This window comes from Neltuma alba, unplaced genomic scaffold (assembly GCF_004799145.2).
Source record: "Neltuma alba isolate B1F8T4 unplaced genomic scaffold, ASM479914v2 tig00011814_pilon, whole genome shotgun sequence".
Lineage (NCBI taxonomy): Eukaryota > Viridiplantae > Streptophyta > Magnoliopsida > Fabales > Fabaceae > Neltuma > Neltuma alba.
This window is the reverse complement of record NW_021636429.1, coordinates 16,990-35,298: the sequence shown is the minus strand read 5'-3', so window position 1 is coordinate 35,298 and position 18,309 is coordinate 16,990. Positions and strand designations below refer to the sequence as shown.

General features: G+C 38.6%; 1 protein-coding gene across 2 annotated transcripts; it reads left to right on the top strand.

Moving 5' to 3' along the window:
* Nucleotides 1-483: 483 nt before the first annotated feature.
* Nucleotides 484-16,426, top strand: LOC114718157 (E3 ubiquitin-protein ligase UPL1). 2 transcript variants are annotated; one of them, XM_028903423.1, is made up of 15 exons: nt 484-720; nt 1,790-1,885; nt 1,970-2,176; nt 2,385-10,292; nt 10,375-10,686; nt 10,920-11,121; nt 11,218-11,794; nt 11,976-13,095; nt 13,252-13,398; nt 13,680-13,760; nt 13,912-14,137; nt 14,218-14,357; nt 15,432-15,538; nt 15,707-15,881; nt 16,133-16,426. In XM_028903423.1, exons 1-14 carry the CDS (start codon nt 688-690, stop codon nt 15,807-15,809), a joined length of 11,259 nt encoding a protein of 3,752 aa, XP_028759256.1. In that variant the 5' UTR covers nt 484-687; the 3' UTR covers nt 15,810-15,881; nt 16,133-16,426. The 2 variants fall into 2 exon arrangements, with proteins under 2 accessions (XP_028759256.1, XP_028759255.1); XM_028903422.1 differs by having other exon boundaries at nt 485-720; nt 16,130-16,426.
* Nucleotides 16,427-18,309: the final 1,883 nt, after the last annotated feature.

The following is an 18,309-nucleotide window of genomic DNA, read 5'->3' as shown; positions in this document are numbered from 1 at the left end:
TCATTTTTTTATATTATTTCTTATATAATTTTATATTTCTTTGAATATTTTATAATTTTATAATCCATAACATAATCACTGAATTTTAAAACTAGAAATTCAGTAATGATCAATTCAACAACTCTTTTTTTTTATTAAATATAAATACAAACATTATCGATATGAACAAAATTAAATTTTCATACTCTTTGAAAGTTTGGTAGCAAAATATGATTTAAAGTTGATTTTGTCATTTTTAAATTTTTTTTGTAAATTAAAACAAAATGTTTCGATTTTGATAAAAGATGTTTTCATATTTAATTCTTTTTTTATAAAGAATCAGCTTTCCAAAATTTTATATTATATATATATTAGAAAGAATAAGGAATTTTTATTAAAAAAAAACGAACAAGGAAATAAATAAACAAGGAAAGCAAACATCAGTAATATTTATTTCCTCTTGCTGGCCATTTGTTGTTGTTCCCTGTGCTAGTATTTCTCTCTTCTTCGCTTCTATAGTTAGATTTCTTCTCTCATTTGCCCTTTGCGCACCGTCCACTTTCACTTATATGCACTTCAATTCTTTCATTCTTTCCAACAATTCGATTTTTATCTGATTGGAGACTCGGCTTTTCGATCAATTCTCGATTGCAGGGGATTGATCGACTTCGTTGATCTTTCTGATTCCTCTGATGCTTTTAGTTCGAAATGAAGTTTAAAAGGAAGCGGGCACTGGAAGTGGTCAGTGTTTTCGATAGTATTATTTGATTTTTTTATTTTTCGCTTCATATGTGTTCTGATCAAAGTTATGATTTTCTTGTTATTTGAGTCAATTGTTATCTGGGGTTTTATATATTATTTTGATAATTCAATTGCCTTGTTTTACTGGTTTTTTCTCTTTCATTCTTGGTTAAAACTGCTTCGGAGAGTTATTTAGGTGCTCGATAAAGTGATCATTTCTTGTCTTCTTTTGCTAATCCGAGTGCAAGTACGCAACCCTATTGATGTTTATATTTATGCTCTATTTGATGATGGCAACTTTTCATATTCATGCCATGATACTGGATAACGAATAAAATCACTGGATCTTTCAAAGTTCCTTGCAACATAAAACTGTCATCAAGTTGCATAATTTCTCGTTTGTTTTTTGTCTTTCCAAATATGTGTTGATAAAGCTATATGATTGTGTTCTCATATGCTGCATGCTTTAAATTAAGCTCGGGATAGGTCTGCACAAGGTGTACTCCCTAGAGCGCTTTGTATGGGTAGAAATTATAATTCGTTTAATTTATATTTGGGGGCACCTTTAAAGGAACAATATGCGGTGTTGTAACCTTTCTTTATTTGAATGGTTCAGTCTTGTTTCCTCTGTGGCAACTAAAATACATTTTGGCAATCAAATGCTCACATGTATGAGTGTGTTCATGATGGTAATATGAGAATAGGTTTGTGTTGTCAGCTACCAATTATCATTGCCTTGAAAGTTCTCTTTTGGTAAGCATATGTTTTTACAAGTGGGACAGTTAGTTCATATGCACCGACTTGCATCTGTCAACCTATTATCTCAGACAGTTTATTAATTGACTGCAAGTGAGTTTCTAGTGGTTAACGTATGACTATGTTCTTGTGTATTGCTATTTCCACTCCTATCCTATTTTTTTCTTTAATATACTTGCGATTTTTTTCTTCTTAAAAGATTTTGCCCTCTGCTTTTCTTATGTGGTCATGTGCATTATTTGTTGCTTTGTCAATTTGATGTTGATCGATCAGTTCATGTATGGTAACCAGTTTTGTCTTTGACTTGTCGCAGCCTCCAAGGATTAGGTCGTTTATTAATAGTGTTACTGCAGTTCCACTTGAGAAGATAGAAGAACCTCTGAAAGGATTTGTCTGGGAGTTTGATAAGGTTTTCTAGTGGCCCTTTCCTTTTTGCAAATGTTTATTTCTTTCATTGTGCTTTGATTTATTGGTATCTCTTCTCTCTGTGCAGGGAGATTTTCATCACTGGGTTGATCTTTTTAATCATTTTGATTCATTTTTTGAGAAGTATGTTAAACCAAGGAAGGATCTGCTGATTGATGACAATTTTCTGGACCTAGATCCTCCCTTTCCTAGAGAAGCTATTCTTCAAATTCTTCGTGTCATAAGAATAATTTTGGAGAACTGCTCAAATAAGCATTTTTATAGTTCATATGAGGTATGCAGTCTTTTTATTCCTCTTCTAGTCTTATAAGCTGAGAGCTGATGTGTGTATCATCAGTTTCTTTTTTATGGTGATTGTAAGTTTCTGACTCATCAATAATATTTTAGAATATGCTTTGAAGTATGTTATTTTTAGCTATAAGTATTCTACTTCTTTGTCCTTTTTCTCACTATTTATTTGTTTTTTAATTTTAAATCTGCAGCAGCATCTTTCGGCATTGCTTGCTTCTACTGATGCAGATGTGGTTGAGGCGAGCCTGGAAACATTATCTACCTTTTTGAAGAAAACAGTTGGAAAGTACTCCATTAGAGATGCTTCTCTGAATTCAAAGCTGTATGCTCTTGCACAAGGATGGGGAGGAAAGGAGGAGGGACTTGGTTTAATGGCATCAGCTGTGCCTAATGGGTGTGACACAATTCAATATGAATTGGGTTGTACCCTTCATTTTGAGTTTTATGCATTAAATGAATCATCCAGTGACACAAAAACGGCAGAACCGTTAGTCCAGGGGTTACAAATCATTCACTTATGCAATGTCAGCAAATGTGCAGAAACTGATCTTGAACTTTTGCACAAGTTAGTTACAAAATATAAGGTGCCTGCTGATTTAAGGTTTTCTCTGCTGACAAGATTACGGTTTGCAAGGGCTTTTGGTTCTTTGGCCTCTAGACAGCAGTACACATGCATTCGCTTGTATGCTTTTATAGTTCTCATTCAAGCATGTGCTGATGCTGATGATCTGGCTTCTTTCTTTAATGCTGAGCCTGAATTCATCAATGAATTAGTGTCCTTGCTAAGCTATGAAGATGCTGCTTTGGATAAAATCCGGGTTTTATGTGTGCATTCTTTAGCTGCACTTTGTCAGGATCGTTCTCGCCAGCCTGCAGTACTGACAGCAGTTACATCTGGTGGACACCGTGGCATTCTATCTAGCTTGATGCAAAAGGCCATTGACTCTGTCATTTGTGATGTCTCAAAATGGTCGGTTCATTTTGCAGAATCTCTATTATCACTTGTCTCTGTGTTGGTTTCATCATCTTCAGGGTGCTCAGCCATGCGTGAAGCTGGATTTATCCCTACTCTATTACCCCTTCTTAAAGATTTAAATCCTCAGCACTTGCATCTTGTTGAAAAGGCTGTACGGATTTTAGAAGCTTTTATGGACTATAGCAATCCAGCTGCTGCATTGTTCAGGGACTTGGGAGGTTTAGATGATACTATCTTTCGGCTGAAGATGGAAGTTTCACATGTGGAAAATAGTGCAAAGCAGCCGGCTGAAAATGTTGGGTCCTGTGTAAGCACTGAAAAAGTGGCTGGGGATGTCTCTAATGAGCTTGTTGACGTGCAGCCTTTGTATTCTGAACCATTAATATCTTATCATCGGCGGCTGTTGATGAAAGCTTTACTGCGTGCTATATCTCTGGGAACTTATGCTCCTGGAAATACTTCTCGTATATATGGATTTGAGGAGAATGTGCTGCCACAATGCTTATGCATTATCTTCAGAAGAGCAAGAGATTTTGGTGGCGGAGTTTTCTCTCTTGCAGCCACTGTTATGAGTGATTTAATACAAAAGGATCCAACCTGTTTTCCTGTCTTAGATGCAGCTGGTCTTCCTTCTGCCTTCTTGGATGCTATAATGGATGATGTTCTCAACTCTGCAGAAGCTATTACATGCATCCCCCAGTGTTTGGATGCCCTATGCCTGAATAGTAATGGTCTCCAGGCTGTAAAAGATCGGAATGCTTTGAGGTGTTTTGTGAAAGTGTTCACTTCTCGGACCTATATGCGTGCTCTTACAGGTGACACTCCCGCATCTTTGTCCAGTGGATTGGATGAATTAATGCGCCATAATTCTTCACTACGTGGACCTGGAGTGGATATGCTAGTTGAGATACTGGAAACTATCTCAAAAATTGGTTATGGAGCTGATGAGTCTTGCTCTTCAACTTCTGCTCCTATGGATATGGATAATGTGGATACAGATTTGAATTTGCCTGAGAATAAGGAGTCATCCAGCTCAGATGGCATCGAGCACACAGTTGAGTCTTCTTCTGAAGCTTCAATAATGAATATGGAATCATTTCTTCCTCATTGTGCAAGCAATCTTGCTCGCCTTCTTGAGACAACTCTTCAGAATGCTGACACATGTAGAATATTTGTTGAGAAAAAGGGCATTGAAGCTGTTCTCAATTTATTTACTTTGCCTTTAATGCCTCCTTTTGCATCCGTTGGGCAGAGCATATCTGTTGCCTTTAAGAACTTCTCCCCACAGCATTATGTTTCTCTTGCTCGAGCTGTATGTTCCTTCTTGAGGGAACGTCTGAAATCTACTAATGAGCTTTTAGATTCAGTTGGAGGGACTCAACTTGCTCTAGTAGAACCTGCAAAGCGAACAAAAGTCTTGGGGTATCTTTCTAGCCTTGAAGGTCTTCTAACTCTTTCTATATTTTTGTTGAAGGGAACTACTACTGTCGTGTCTGAATTGGGGACGGCAGATGCTGATGTATTGAAAGATATTGGGAAAGCATACAAAGAAATAATTTGGCAAATTTCTCTGTGTAATGATTCCAAGTCAGATGTTAAGAACACTGAACAAGAATCGGAGGTTTCACAGGTAACACCTAATGCTGGTGAAAGAGAGAGTGATGATGATGCAAATATTCCAGTAGTGAGATACATGAACCCAGTCTCTGCTAGGAATGGTTCACAGTCATTGTGGAGTGGAGATCATGAGTTTCTGTCGGTGGTTCGTTCTGCGGAAAGTTTGCACCGCCGTACTAGACATGGGATATCACGTTTAAGAGGTGGAAGGACTGGCCGTCACTTGGAAGTCCTGAACATTGATTCTGAAGCATCTTCTAGTGCACCAGAGGCAACTTTATCCCAGGATTTGAAAAAGAAAAGCCCTGATGTTCTTGTATTAGAAATTCTTAACAGGCTTGCATCAACTATGCGCTCTTTCTTCACTGCCCTTGTCAAGGGATTCACTTCACCAAATCGTCGTAGGGCTGACACAGGGTCCCTCAGTTCAGCATCAAAGACTCTTGGAACTGTCTTAGCTACAACTTTTCTTGAGGCTCTTAGTTTTTCTGGGCATTCTACATATGCTGGACTAGACTCGTTGCTTTCTGTAAAATGTAGATATCTTGGGAAGGTTGTAGATGACATGGCGGCTCTCACCTTTGACAGCAGGCGCCGAAGTTGTTATACTGCCATGGTGAATTATTTTTATGTCAATGGTACGTTTAAAGAGCTACTTACGACTTTTGAAGCTACTAGTCAATTGCTATGGACGCTTCCATACTCTTTGCCATCATCAGACTCTGAAATTGAAAAGAAATGTGAAGGAAGCAAGCTGTCCAATAATACCTGGCTACTTGATACATTACAAAGCTACTGTCGTTTGCTGGAGTACTTTGTAAACTCTTCGTTACTTTTATCCCCATCATCAGCTTCCCAGGCAGAGCTCCTTGTTCAGCCAGTTGCAGTTGGATTGTCGATTGGACTATTCCCTGTACCTAGAGATCCAGAAACTTTTGTTCGTATGCTGCAATCTCAGGTTCTTGATGTGATCCTACCAGTTTGGAATCACCCCATGTTTACTAGCTGTAACCCTGGTTTCATTGCATCTATCATTTCTCTTGTAACACTTGTATATTCTGGTGTTGGAGAAGTGAAGCGAAACCGCAACATTGCGGGAAGCACAAATCAACGGTTCATGCCACCGCCACCTGATGAGGCAACCATTGCCACTATTGTTGAGATGGGTTTTTCAAGGGCTAGGGCAGAGGAAGCACTTAGACGTGTGGAAACAAATAGTGTTGAAATGGCTATGGAGTGGTTGTTTAGTCATGCTGATGATCCTGTCCAGGAGGATGATGAACTTGCACGAGCACTTGCTTTGTCGCTTGGAAATTCATCTGAAACAACTAAAGTAGATAATGCTGAAAAGACTGTGGATGTGCTTATTGAAGAGGGGCAACTGAAGAAACCTCCAGTCGATGATATTCTTGCTACAACAGTGAAGTTGTTTCAGAGCAGTGACTCAGTAGCATTTCAGCTTACAGATTTGCTTGTAACGCTGTGCAGTCAGAACAAAGGAGAAGATCGTCCAAAAGTATTATCTTATCTTCTTCAGCAGCTAAAGCTTTGTCCAAAGGACTTTTCAAAGGATAACTGTGCTTTAAGTGTGTTATCACATATTATAGCACTGATTCTTTTTGAGGATGGAAGCACAAGGGAAATTGCTGCTCAAAATGGTATTGTATCTACAATCATAGATATATTAATAGATTTCAAAGCCAAATTTGAGCCAGGAAGTGAGATGCCAGTCCCTAAATGCATTAGCGCTTTACTACTCATATTGGATCACATGCTGCAACTGAGGCCCAAGACTGATAATATGGAAGGAACACATACTGAATCTCTGCCTGACTCATCTGGCGATCTTGGTCCCGATGGAGAGAAGAAAGCATCTTTAGCTGTGGATGAGAAACAACCTAGCATGACAATTGAGAATATGCTGGAGAAATCTACAGGCTATCTATCTATTGAAGAAAGTCAAAAGGTGCTGGATATTGCTTGTGATTTGATAAAACAGAATGTTCCTGCCATGGTCATGCAAGCTGTTCTGCAGTTATGTGCCCATTTAACAAAAGCACATGTTTTAGCCTTACAGTTCCTTGAAAATGGAGGTTTGGCTTCTCTTTTTAATCTTTCAAGGAATTGTTTTTTCCCTGGATATGACACTGTTGTGTCAGCTATAGTTCGACATCTCCTTGAAGATCCTCAAACACTACAAACAGCCATGGAATTAGAGATAAAACAAACATTAAGTGGAAATCGCCATGGAGGGCGTGTCTCTCCTCGATCATTTCTGACTTCAATGGCACCTGTGATCTCTAGGGATCCTAATGTTTTTATGAAAGCTGCGGTGGCAGTTTGCCAGTTAGAGACATCAGGGGGAAGGACAGTAGTTGTGCTATCAAAGGAAAAGGAAAAAGAAAAGGAAAAATCTAAGTCTGCAGCAAGTGAAGTTGGGCTATCTTCCAATGAATGTGTTCGGATATCTGAAAGCAAGTCACATGATGGATCAGGAAAATGTTCCAAAAGTCACAAGAAGGTTCCTGTTAATCTCAGTCAAGTAATTGATCAGCTTCTTGAGATTGTGCTGAAATATCCTTTTGTGAAAGGTCAAGATCCTGAGTGCAACTCAGCTTCCATGGATATTGATGAGCCTACCATGAAGGTGAAGGGTAAATCCAAGATCGAAGAGGTGACAACGTCAGAGCCTGAATCTGAAAGATCCATAGCACTGGCCAAGGTGACTTTTATCCTCAAATTGTTGAGTGACATTCTCTTGATGTACGGACATGCAGTGGGGGTCATACTTAGAAGGGATTCTGAGATGTGTCAATTTCGTGGATCCAATCAACCAGATAATTCTGGACATAGTGGGATAATCCATCATGTGTTACATCGGTTGCTACCTCTTGCTGTTGATAAATTTGCAGGACCTGATGATTGGAGAGGTAAGTTATTGGAGAAGGCTTCATGGTTCCTGATAGTTTTGTGTGGTCGATCTGGTGAAGGGCGTAAGCGTGTAACAAATGAACTTGTTAAAGCTTTGATGTCTTTTTCAAATTTGGAGAGCAATTCAAGAAAGAACAGCTTGTTGCCAGATAAAAGACTTTTAACTTTAGTTGATCTAGTGTATTCTATCTTGTCCAAAAATTCATCATCTGCTAGCCTACCCGGCTCTGGATATTCACCTGACATTGCAAAGAGCATGATAGATGGTGGAATCATTCAGTGTTTAACTAATATATTGCAAGTTATGGATTTGGATCATCCTGATGCTCCCAAAATTGCGAATCTTATACTCAAGGGTTTAGAAGGCCTGACTAGAGCTGCCAATGCCAGTGAGCAAATCTTCAAATCTGATGGGATTAACAAGAACAGATCTGCTGGTTTAGATGTTAGTCATGATGCCCCAATTTCTGCACCATCTATTGCTGAAGAAGTGGCACATAATCAGAATGCAAGCAGTCAAGAGGCACTAAGAGATACAATGGATGATGTGCAGCAAGATCAAAGAGCTTCTCAAGGTGATGATCATGCCACTAATCCAAATGAGTCGGTGGAACAGGATATGAGTGTAGAAGGGGGTGAACCAATGGCCCCAAACCCTCCAATGGAACTTGGTGTGGATTTTATGCATGAAGAAATGGGGGAGGGAGGTGCCTTGCACAGCTCTGATCAAATTGAAATGACCTTTCGTGTTGAGAATAGGGCGGATGATGACATGGGTGATGAAGATGATGACATGGATGATGATGGTGAGGATGATGAGGATGATGATGAGGGGGAAGATGATGATGAGGATATAGCAGAAGATGGTGGAGGAATGATGTCCCTTGCTGATACGGATGTGGAAGATCATGATGATACCGGCTTGGGAGATGAGTACAATGAAGAAATTTTTGATGAAGACGATGATGATTTTCCTGAAAATCGTCTAATAGAGGTTAGGTGGAGCCCCCTTGATGGCTTAGACCATTTGCAGATACTTGGGCAACCTGGAACTGCAGGTGGCCTTATTGATGTGGCAGCTGAACCTTTTGAAGGGGTTAATGTGGATGACCTTTTTGGTCTTCGAAGGCCTTTGGGTTTTGAGCGCCGTCGTCAAACAGGCAGATCTTCGTTTGACAGATCAGCCACTGAAGTCAATGGTTTTCAACATCCACTCCTTGTTAGGCCACCCATTTCCGGGGGTCTCTTGTCAATGTGGTCTTCAGTTGGTAATTCTTCATCTAGGGATCCAGAAGCTTTGTCATCTGGAAATCTTGATGTGGGCCATTTCTACATGTTTGATGCACCTATTCTTCCATATGATCATGTGCCAAGTAGTCTTTTTGGAGATCGTTTGGGTGGTACTGCACCCCCTCCTCTCACAGATTATTCTGTAGGTTTAGACTCATTGCAGCTACCGGGAAGAAGAGGGTTAAGTAATGGTAGGTGGACTGATGATGGTCAGCCACAAGGAGGTGCTCAAGCAGCTGCCATTGCACAAGCTGTGGAGGAACGATTTTTATCTCAGCTGCGCAGCATTGCTCCTTCCAGCAGTCCTGTTGAACAGCAGTCAAATAATTCTGGAGTACAAGAGAGGCAATCTGATGCACCTTCATCTCATGATGGTCCAATATTGGTGGTGGGAACTGACTCTACCACTCAACAAGTGGAATGTCAGCAGCAAGAAAATGTTACTGGATCAACGGCTCAGCAAGTAAACCTTTCTGTCAATGGTGCTCCTATTGAGGAAGAAGTCAATACAAACTCTGGTCAAAGAGATATAGTGGGATGCCAACAAGGCAATGAACCCATGGTAGTTCAACCACTTTCACTGAATGTTATGTCAAATGGTCTGGACAGATCAGAAAATGAAAGAAATGATACTATCAATGAGGATGCAACTAATGCCCAGGATTCCCATGTCAATCTACCATGTCAAACAGGTGCAGATGCATTTACCAATGGTGAAAATTTGCCAATGGGTCATGATGGAGCTCTAGTTAATGATGATCAGACCAGTAATCCTCAAATGGTGGGCTCTGTTTTGGAGATGCCTGATCCAGTTGATTGCAATGCATCATCAATTGATGCAAATATTGATGTTGAAATGGGTGGTATTGATGCTGGAGGAAATCAACCACAGCAACCAACTCCTAATGCTGAACACGAGAGGGATGAACAACCACCTCAGAATACAGAGGGTGCTTTAAATGCTGCGGAGGCTGACCAAGCTAGTGTGAATAATGAAGCTTCTGGTGCCAATACAATTGATCCCACCTTTTTGGAGGCATTACCTGAAGATTTGCGAGCAGAAGTTCTGGCCTCCCAGCAAGCTCAATCTGTTCAACCTCCAGCATATGCTCCTTCTGTGGAAGATATTGACCCTGAGTTTTTAGCTGCACTTCCTCCCGATATTCAGGCTGAGGTTCTAGCCCAACAAAGAGCTCAAAGAGTTGCCCAGCAGGCCGAAGGACAACCAGTTGACATGGATAATGCATCTATAATTGCTACTTTTCCTGCTGATCTGCGTGAAGAGGTTTAGATTTTTATTTTACCCTTGTGATAACTGATATACCTGCACGTTGTGGAAATATAATACGATCATTACTTTATTACAGGTGCTTCTGACTTCTTCAGAGGCTGTTTTGTCAGCGTTGCCATCCCCATTGCTTGCTGAAGCTCAAATGTTGAGGGACAGAGCAATGAGTCATTATCAGGCACGTAGCCTATTTGGGAGCAGCCACAGGCTTAGCAACCGAAGAAATGGGCTGGGATTTGATCGGCGGCCAGTAATGGATCGAGGTGTTGGAGTTACAGTAGGTAGGAGGTCTATTCTTGCAGATAGCTTGAAGGTGAAGGAGATTGAAGGTGAGCCACTGCTGGATGCAAATGCATTAAAATCTTTGATCCGTCTTCTACGATTGGCACAGGTATTTTTTTTTCCTTTATAGTCAACAGCCTCTTCTGGTCGCTGCAAAATAATTTTATTTTAATTCCAGTTTCTTGCCCCTCTGCTCAAGTTTTTAAGATTTGCATATATTTTATGGAATTTCATGTCTTCTTGTAAGATTCTGCATTGCATGTGTGCTCATATGTTTTGACATGATATGGATGTAAGTATATGCCTAGCATGATAATATCTTTCCCCCGTTTATTTTGTCAGCCTCTTGGAAAGGGCCTTCTTCAGAGGCTCCTATTAAACTTGTGTGCCCACAGTGTCACAAGGGCCACTCTTGTTTGTCTTCTGCTTGATATGATCAAGCCCGAAGCTGAAGGCGCAGTTAGTGGATCAGCAACATTAAATTCTCAGAGGCTTTATGGTTGTCACTCAAATACAGTTTATGGTCGATCTCAGTTACTGGATGGTAAAATTTGGGCATAATTTTGTTTCATGTACATGGCCTTTTCTAGAGATTCGAGTTTACTATTCACTAATGCTCTTATTTTTGTGCTCAAAGCAGGTCTTCCTCCCTTGGTGCTCCGTCGAATTCTTGAGATTCTGGCTTACTTGGCTACAAACCATTCTGCCGTTGCAAATATGTTGTTTCACTTTGACCAATCAATTATTTCAGAGTCTTTGAGCCCTTTTAGGGAGACTGTGAAGGAGAAAGGGAAGGGGAAAGTTATTGAAGGGGAGCCTTCAAAAAAATCAGCCGAGAACTTTCAGGCACCGGATGTTCCCCTTATTCTCTTTTTAAAGCTATTGAACCGACCCCTGTTTTTTCGCAGCACTGCACATCTGGAGCAGGTCATGGGTCTCATTCAAGTTATAGTAATTAATGCAGCATCAAAATTAGAAAGTCAGTCTCAGTCTGAAAAAGAAGCAACAGGTAGCCAAAATTTAGCTGCGAGTGAAGCCTCAGGTGATCTTGAGAAGGATCCTCCTCTAGTGGAATCCGACTCTGATAAACAAGACAAGCATGCTGGCATGGATACATGCCATTCTAATGTAAAGAAGAGCATAGATATGTATAATATTTTCTTGCAGTTGCCCCAAGCTGATCTGAGCAATCTATGCAGTCTTCTTGGTCGTGAAGGGTACTGTTCATATCCTTTTTATGTTTAAGCTTACTGTTCCCGTTTAGTTCATTGAGCTGTCGTTGAGCTTGAGACTTCCTACAACTTTCTTTGTACATTTCCATATCTTAATTTGCTCTGTTCCCTCAGTACTTAGTTATTGAGAGGGTTATTGACTAATCTGTGCTATTTACTTATTTAGTCTTTCAGATAAAATATATATGCTCACTGGTGAGGTGCTGAAGAAGTTGGCTGCCAATATTCCTCCACATCGAAAGTTTTTTATTGTAGAGCTTTCAGCTTCAGCTCATGCTTTGACCAGTTCAGCTGTCAGTGAACTTATGACCCTGCAGAAAACAAATATGCTTGGCTTGAGTGCTGGCTCCATGGCTGGTGCTGCCATTTTGCGTGTGCTGCAAGCTCTGAGTTCACTCACTTTGCTTAATTCTTCTGGTGACATGGATATTGAAAACAACATAGATCAGCGTGAGGATCAGGCCACTATGTGGAATCTAAATACTGCTCTTGAGCCATTGTGGAAACAATTGAGTAGTTGTATAAGTGCAGCTGAGGCCCAGCTGGGTCAGAGCTCTTTCTCTACTACCATGACAAATATAAATGTTGCTGACAATCTGCAGAGCTCCTCTACTCCACCCCCTCTTCCTCCTGGAACACAAAGGCTCTTGCCTTTTATTGAAGCCTTCTTTGTGCTGTGTGAAAAGCTGCAAGCCAATGAATCCATTATGCAGCAAGATCATGGTAATGCAACTGCAAGGGAGGTCAAAGAGTCTGCTGATTGTTCTGCTTCGTTTAGTGGTGATTCACAGCGAAAGCTTGATGGTTCTGTTACATTTACAAGGTTTTCTGAGAAGCATCGTCGTCTGTTGAATGCTTTTATTAGGCAGAATCCAGGTTTGTTGGAGAAGTCACTTTCCATGATGCTCAAGGCACCAAGGTTGATTGATTTTGATAACAAGAGAGCCTATTTCCGCTCTAGAATCAGACAACAACATGATCAGCACTTGTCTGGACCCCTGCGTATAAGTGTAAGGCGAGCTTACATTTTGGAGGACTCATATAATCAGTTGAGGATGCGTCCTACTCAGGATCTTAAAGGACGATTAAATGTGCAATTTCAAGGGGAAGAGGGTATTGATGCGGGTGGTCTGACTAGAGAATGGTATCAGCTATTGTCAAGGGTCATATTTGACAAGGGTGCTTTACTTTTTACCACTGTTGGTAACAATGCAACCTTTCAGCCCAATTCTAACTCTGTGTACCAGACCGAGCACCTCTCATACTTCAAATTTGTGGGCAGAGTGGTATGTCTATGGATTAATTGTCTTAGAACAACCAAGTTGCTTTTTATAGTTGCTAGAGCTATATATAAACCGAAGTCAATCATTTAGGTTGTCATTTAACAACTAAAGCTTTCAGTTGGGGTAGATATTTGACAGTTGTTTCAATATGATGTTCAGGTGGGGAAGGCCCTGTTTGATGGGCAATTGTTAGATGTTTACTTTACCAGATCTTTCTATAAACATATACTTGGTGTCAAAGTGACTTACCATGACATTGAGGCTGTTGATCCTGATTACTACAAGAATTTGAAGTGGATGCTTGAGGTCAGTTGTTATTGCGTATCCTTTCCCCATCTATTTATATACGTCTGTATTTTATATATAATATAAAATCTATAGAAAAAAGTTGGCCAAAAAAAAAAAATCTATAGAAAATGATACCATTCATAAACGATAACTGTGTTGCTTATATCATACTTTATCCAGATCATGTGACCCACGCTCTAGTTTATTATTTTCTTTTCTTGTTATTCTATTTTTGTTAATGAATACTTGTCTTCCGCATGTTTCTTTAATATTTTTTTTCTTTGTGCTATGCACACCAGAATGATGTAAGTGATATTCCTGACCTGACGTTTAGCATGGATCCTGATGAGGAAAAACACATACTTTATGAGAAGAATGAGGTATATAAACATTTTAATTCGGATTGTTTGATATCAATTTTCTTTTGGTCAAAGGACTATTTGATATCATAGAACGTTCAAATTCAATGGATATATTTTGATCATATCCTCTCTCTGTTTCCTTGGCCATCTTCTGAAAATCATGAAATAGGTAACTGACTATGAGCTTAAACCTGGAGGAAGAAACATAAGAGTTACCGAAGAAACTAAACACGAGTATGTGGACCTTGTTGCTGATCATATTCTGACAAATGCTATACGTCCACAAATCAATTCTTTTCTAGACGGTTTCAATGAATTGGTGCCTCGAGAACTTATATCTATTTTCAATGACAAGGAGCTTGAGCTACTCATTAGTGGGCTTCCAGAAATTGATTGTGAGTTGGCTTCAACATTAATTATTGCCAGAAATTCTATTTTCCATTGACTTATCTGAATAGCATCATTCTTTTTACAGTGGACGACTTGAAAGCCAATACTGAGTATACAGGCTATACAATGGCATCAAATGTTGTCCAATGGTTTTGGGAGGTGGTCAAAACATTCAACAAAGAAGATATGGCTAGACTTCTGCAATTTGTGACTGGAACATCGAAGGTGATTCAGTGAAAACATTGTATTCTTTGTGTTTATGATGCAAATTTTTTATTCCTTTCAAAATTTTACTCGTTCAAGTGTGACGGGCATACATGATTTACTTCTTTTAGCTTTAGCTTGTCCAAAGAGTCTAATAGATCATTTTGCTTGATCTCAATTTCCTTCTTCCATCACTCGACTATCTAAGGCCGACAATGGCCGGGTATGGTTAGAGTTAAGGTCAAAGCCAAGCTCATCGGACAACAGTTAGGTTAAAAATATGCCCACTATTGACAATATTTTCAGCTACCTTATGTGGTTGAGAGTTTTGGTTTTCCTCAGTTCCGGCAGGTCTATCCCAAAAATAATTTGCTGATGAAACTAACAAGAATGAGAAGCAGAATAGCAAAATTAATAGTTAATCTTCAAGTTCACAAAAAGAACACATTCCAATAAATTACCACATCATCTAAAATGTTTCCCTGTGAGCCAATAAATGAAAAGCTTTGGTAATAACTTATGGTAGAATGAACAAGAATGAGTAATTAGGGAGTACGATAGATTTCCCTTTATCTCAGTTGGAGTTGTGATATTAGTTACGACTAACACCTGGCCAGAGGGATGGACTGTCTTCTAGGCAGAATGTGCAACTCTCCGTTTTCATACTTGGAAGCTATCCTACTGACTCCAGTTTCCATGTGGTTGGACGCTTGAGTAAAATTATAGTGTGTATAATTTGCTTAGGGTTGGGCTTTGTTGGATTTCAGTTCATATGAACAAATTCGATCTATAATACAATTTTTGTTTTGGAGGGAAAATTTTTCATTCAATTCAACTTGACCAAAAATACTGTTCGATCTGTGAATCTTTTCTTTTCTCTTACCCTGTTACCCCCATATAGCTAAGTGGGGAGATATACGTCTATCAACCTGGGTTGTGGATTTAATGTTTTGTCATGGTACAGAATGCTCAGATTAGGGGAGAAGAAATAGCGTTGTTGCTATTATGATATCTCTTGCATTTTTACTTTTAGTAGTGATGCAAATAGCTTAGGCAAAGGGAAATTTTAGAATGGTTTTTGATCTTGGTTTTCAGGTTCCACTGGATGGCTTTAAGGCCTTGCAAGGTATCTCTGGACCTCAGAAGTTTCAGATTCACAAGGCCTATGGAGCTCCTGATAGATTGCCATCCGCTCATACTTGGTGAGTTGTTATATATATGGCATTGTTTTGCTTGCGCATGGCATTGTTTTGGTTGTGCTTATTGTCTTTCCCAATCCATATGGTCGCTCGGAATTATAATTTCTCCACATGGACTTTCAGCCTTACCAGTTTCTTTTACTCCCCCCCCCCCCCCCCAATTGCCTTCAGTTTCAATCAGCTGGACCTTCCTGAATATTCTTCTAAGGAGCAGCTTCAAGAGCGGTTGTTGCTTGCCATCCATGAAGCTAGTGAAGGGTTTGGCTTTGGTTGATCAGTATTTCTCTGTTAGGTTTTGACGGCTGCAGCTCTGCCATGAGCATGTCTTCATCCTGCCATTTTAGAGGTAAAAGACACCTTTTCCCATTTTTTGCCCCCACCGTTTTGTAACTGGCTGCATTTAATCGGAAGAAAAATCTTATAGGATTGTAATTTGCTGATCTCATCAACATCTTGTGTTAGCTCAAATATCTAATATGATCCAAATGGGCAGTCTTATATAGGTAGTTTTCTTCTCCCCACAGGAGGGGGGAGGGTTTCTAACTTTGGTTACAGTATATTCCCTCATTTATGGTTCCTTTCTGTTTTGTTCAGAAGATCGCGTCAAAGGCAGGCTCTCAAATTAGCATAGAAGTCCCGGGCATTCTGATGCTTCCAAGCAAAAGTGGCTGGAATATAACTTTTTTCTTGCAAAATTCTTGCCATGCCTAGTAACCTAGCTTTTTAAAATTATTTTGCAGTCTTAAATGTAATCTTCTTTGGCCAAACAGCCTTCGATTTGCTGGAAATAAGCTTGAGAATGTACAGATTTTGGAATTAACATGATAGTTGCCTTTTCCTAGAATGGAATGATGAGTTTGATTCATCCAAGATGAGAGGATGGTTTTTGAGTAAGTTTTATCAGCTTTGTATTGTTTTTGACCGGGTATTTTGCAAATTAGTGATAGCAATTAGCGAGATAATAATCTAACTCCATCGCCGTGCTCTTTAAGCGGTTCTCCTTTTTCACTATTTACTTTCCTTAAATGACTGAAATTATATGCTGAAGTATCGTTCTGATTAAAGGGAAGTCAGTTTAATTCTTGTCTGAAAATTATTCCCCCCCCCCCCACCCCCCCGCTACACGTTAATGTTTTTTTTTGGGATAATTAATCCATAGCTCCTTATAGTTTCAACTAATTTTGAATCAGGTCCTTATAGTTTTTTTTTTCTTTTTATCAGGTCTTTATACTTTCACCTGTTTTTAATTAGGTCCTTGTATTTATTTTTCTTTTTATCAAGTCCTTATAAGTTCACCTTATTTTTAATTAAGTCCTTGAATTTTTTATTCTTTATTTTATAAGTTCTAATAGTACTATTATATAAACATAAAATAGTATATATTATTTAATATTAGTTTATAAACAATAATATTCTAAAGATATTGAATTATTATAATGATTTTAATTTTTTCAGCAAAAAAATTAATTGTTCTAAAAAAAATTTCTGAATTAATTAATTCTATTACTTTTTTATTACATAATTATTAATTTAATTTAATTATTAATATTTTATATTTCAGTATTAATCTATTTAATTAAGCTTATATTTAATTAATAAATAAAAATTAAAAATACATGGACCTTATTAAAAATTTAGTGAAATTATAAGGACTTAATTAAAAGAAAAATAAATACAAGGGCCTAATTAAAAAAAGATAAAAGTATAAGGACCTGATAAAAAGAAAAAAAACTATAGGGACCTGATTCAAAATTCGTTGAAACTATAAGGACTTGCGGATTAATTAACCTTTTTTTTTTTAATATCTTGTTACATAAGCGGGGATAGAATCTTGACTTTTGGGCATTTCCCATCCCTAATACTCTTTTCATTTAGCTAATTTCAGGTGGTTAAAAATGCTCATTTCTAGGTAGAAATGGAAATATGTTAGTGCGAACAAAAATTGTTGTGGGATTATTAGCACAAGGCTGATAGTTACCGAGTTCTTGATTAACCTCTATTTGTAAGAGATCCAGAGCGATAAAGAAAGTCAATTGTTTTGTTGTTTTTATAACTGCTCATTTGAAGCGATGTGTATCAGTTCCTATTCAAAAAAGGACTAAATGTAGTCTATACTGAAAAATTTTCAATCAAGAAAGCTAATGAGCCAAATGATACAATTATATCAATATTTATGATGCTGTCTGGAAGGCTCTTCATGTGACTCATAGTTACCATTTAACTTGTAAAATTCACACCTCAAAGTTCCAGCATTTCAACTTAAGCTTGCATGTTAATAATTAATTTGCACAAAATATGAGTGCAATACTTTATGGCATACTACACATTTCAGGGGTCATAAAATCAGAACTTAACGCTTTAGTTATGCTTTATACCATTTTATGCAAAATCATATACAGCGTACACAAAATAGTCCTAGAAATTTTTCTAATATGAAGCCTTCTTTTTACCTTCTCTGAGTTCTTTCCTTCTACTTGAGTTAGGAATGTTATTTGGGAGAGTGAGATTTCACAATCCCAATAGCAAATTGTATCTAATTCCGCAAGCATTAAGAACATTGTGAATAGAGCATTCAACTCATGAATAGAACATCGCGGCATGATAAAACAGTGACAGAAGAACATGTTTTCATCAACATAAAATCACATAAGCTATACACAAGTAGATATTAGCCATGAACAAGAGAAAATTATGCTCCTTCCGGTCCTCGTTACAAGTGTCCCTAGTATGTTTTGTTTAATGTATCAATTTTCTTTTTCCATCTAGCATCCATA

Excerpts from the sequence above, each read along its gene's own strand:
- LOC114718157 (XM_028903423.1), top strand. The coding sequence starts at position 688 with ATGAAGTTTAAAAGGAAGCGGGCACTGGAAGTG. Across the intron at positions 2,177-2,384 it reads ATTTTTATAGTTCATATGAG|CAGCATCTTTCGGCATTGCT; the intron begins GTATGCAGTCTT and ends TTAAATCTGCAG. Across the intron at positions 10,293-10,374 it reads CTGCTGATCTGCGTGAAGAG|GTGCTTCTGACTTCTTCAGA; the intron begins GTTTAGATTTTT and ends ACTTTATTACAG.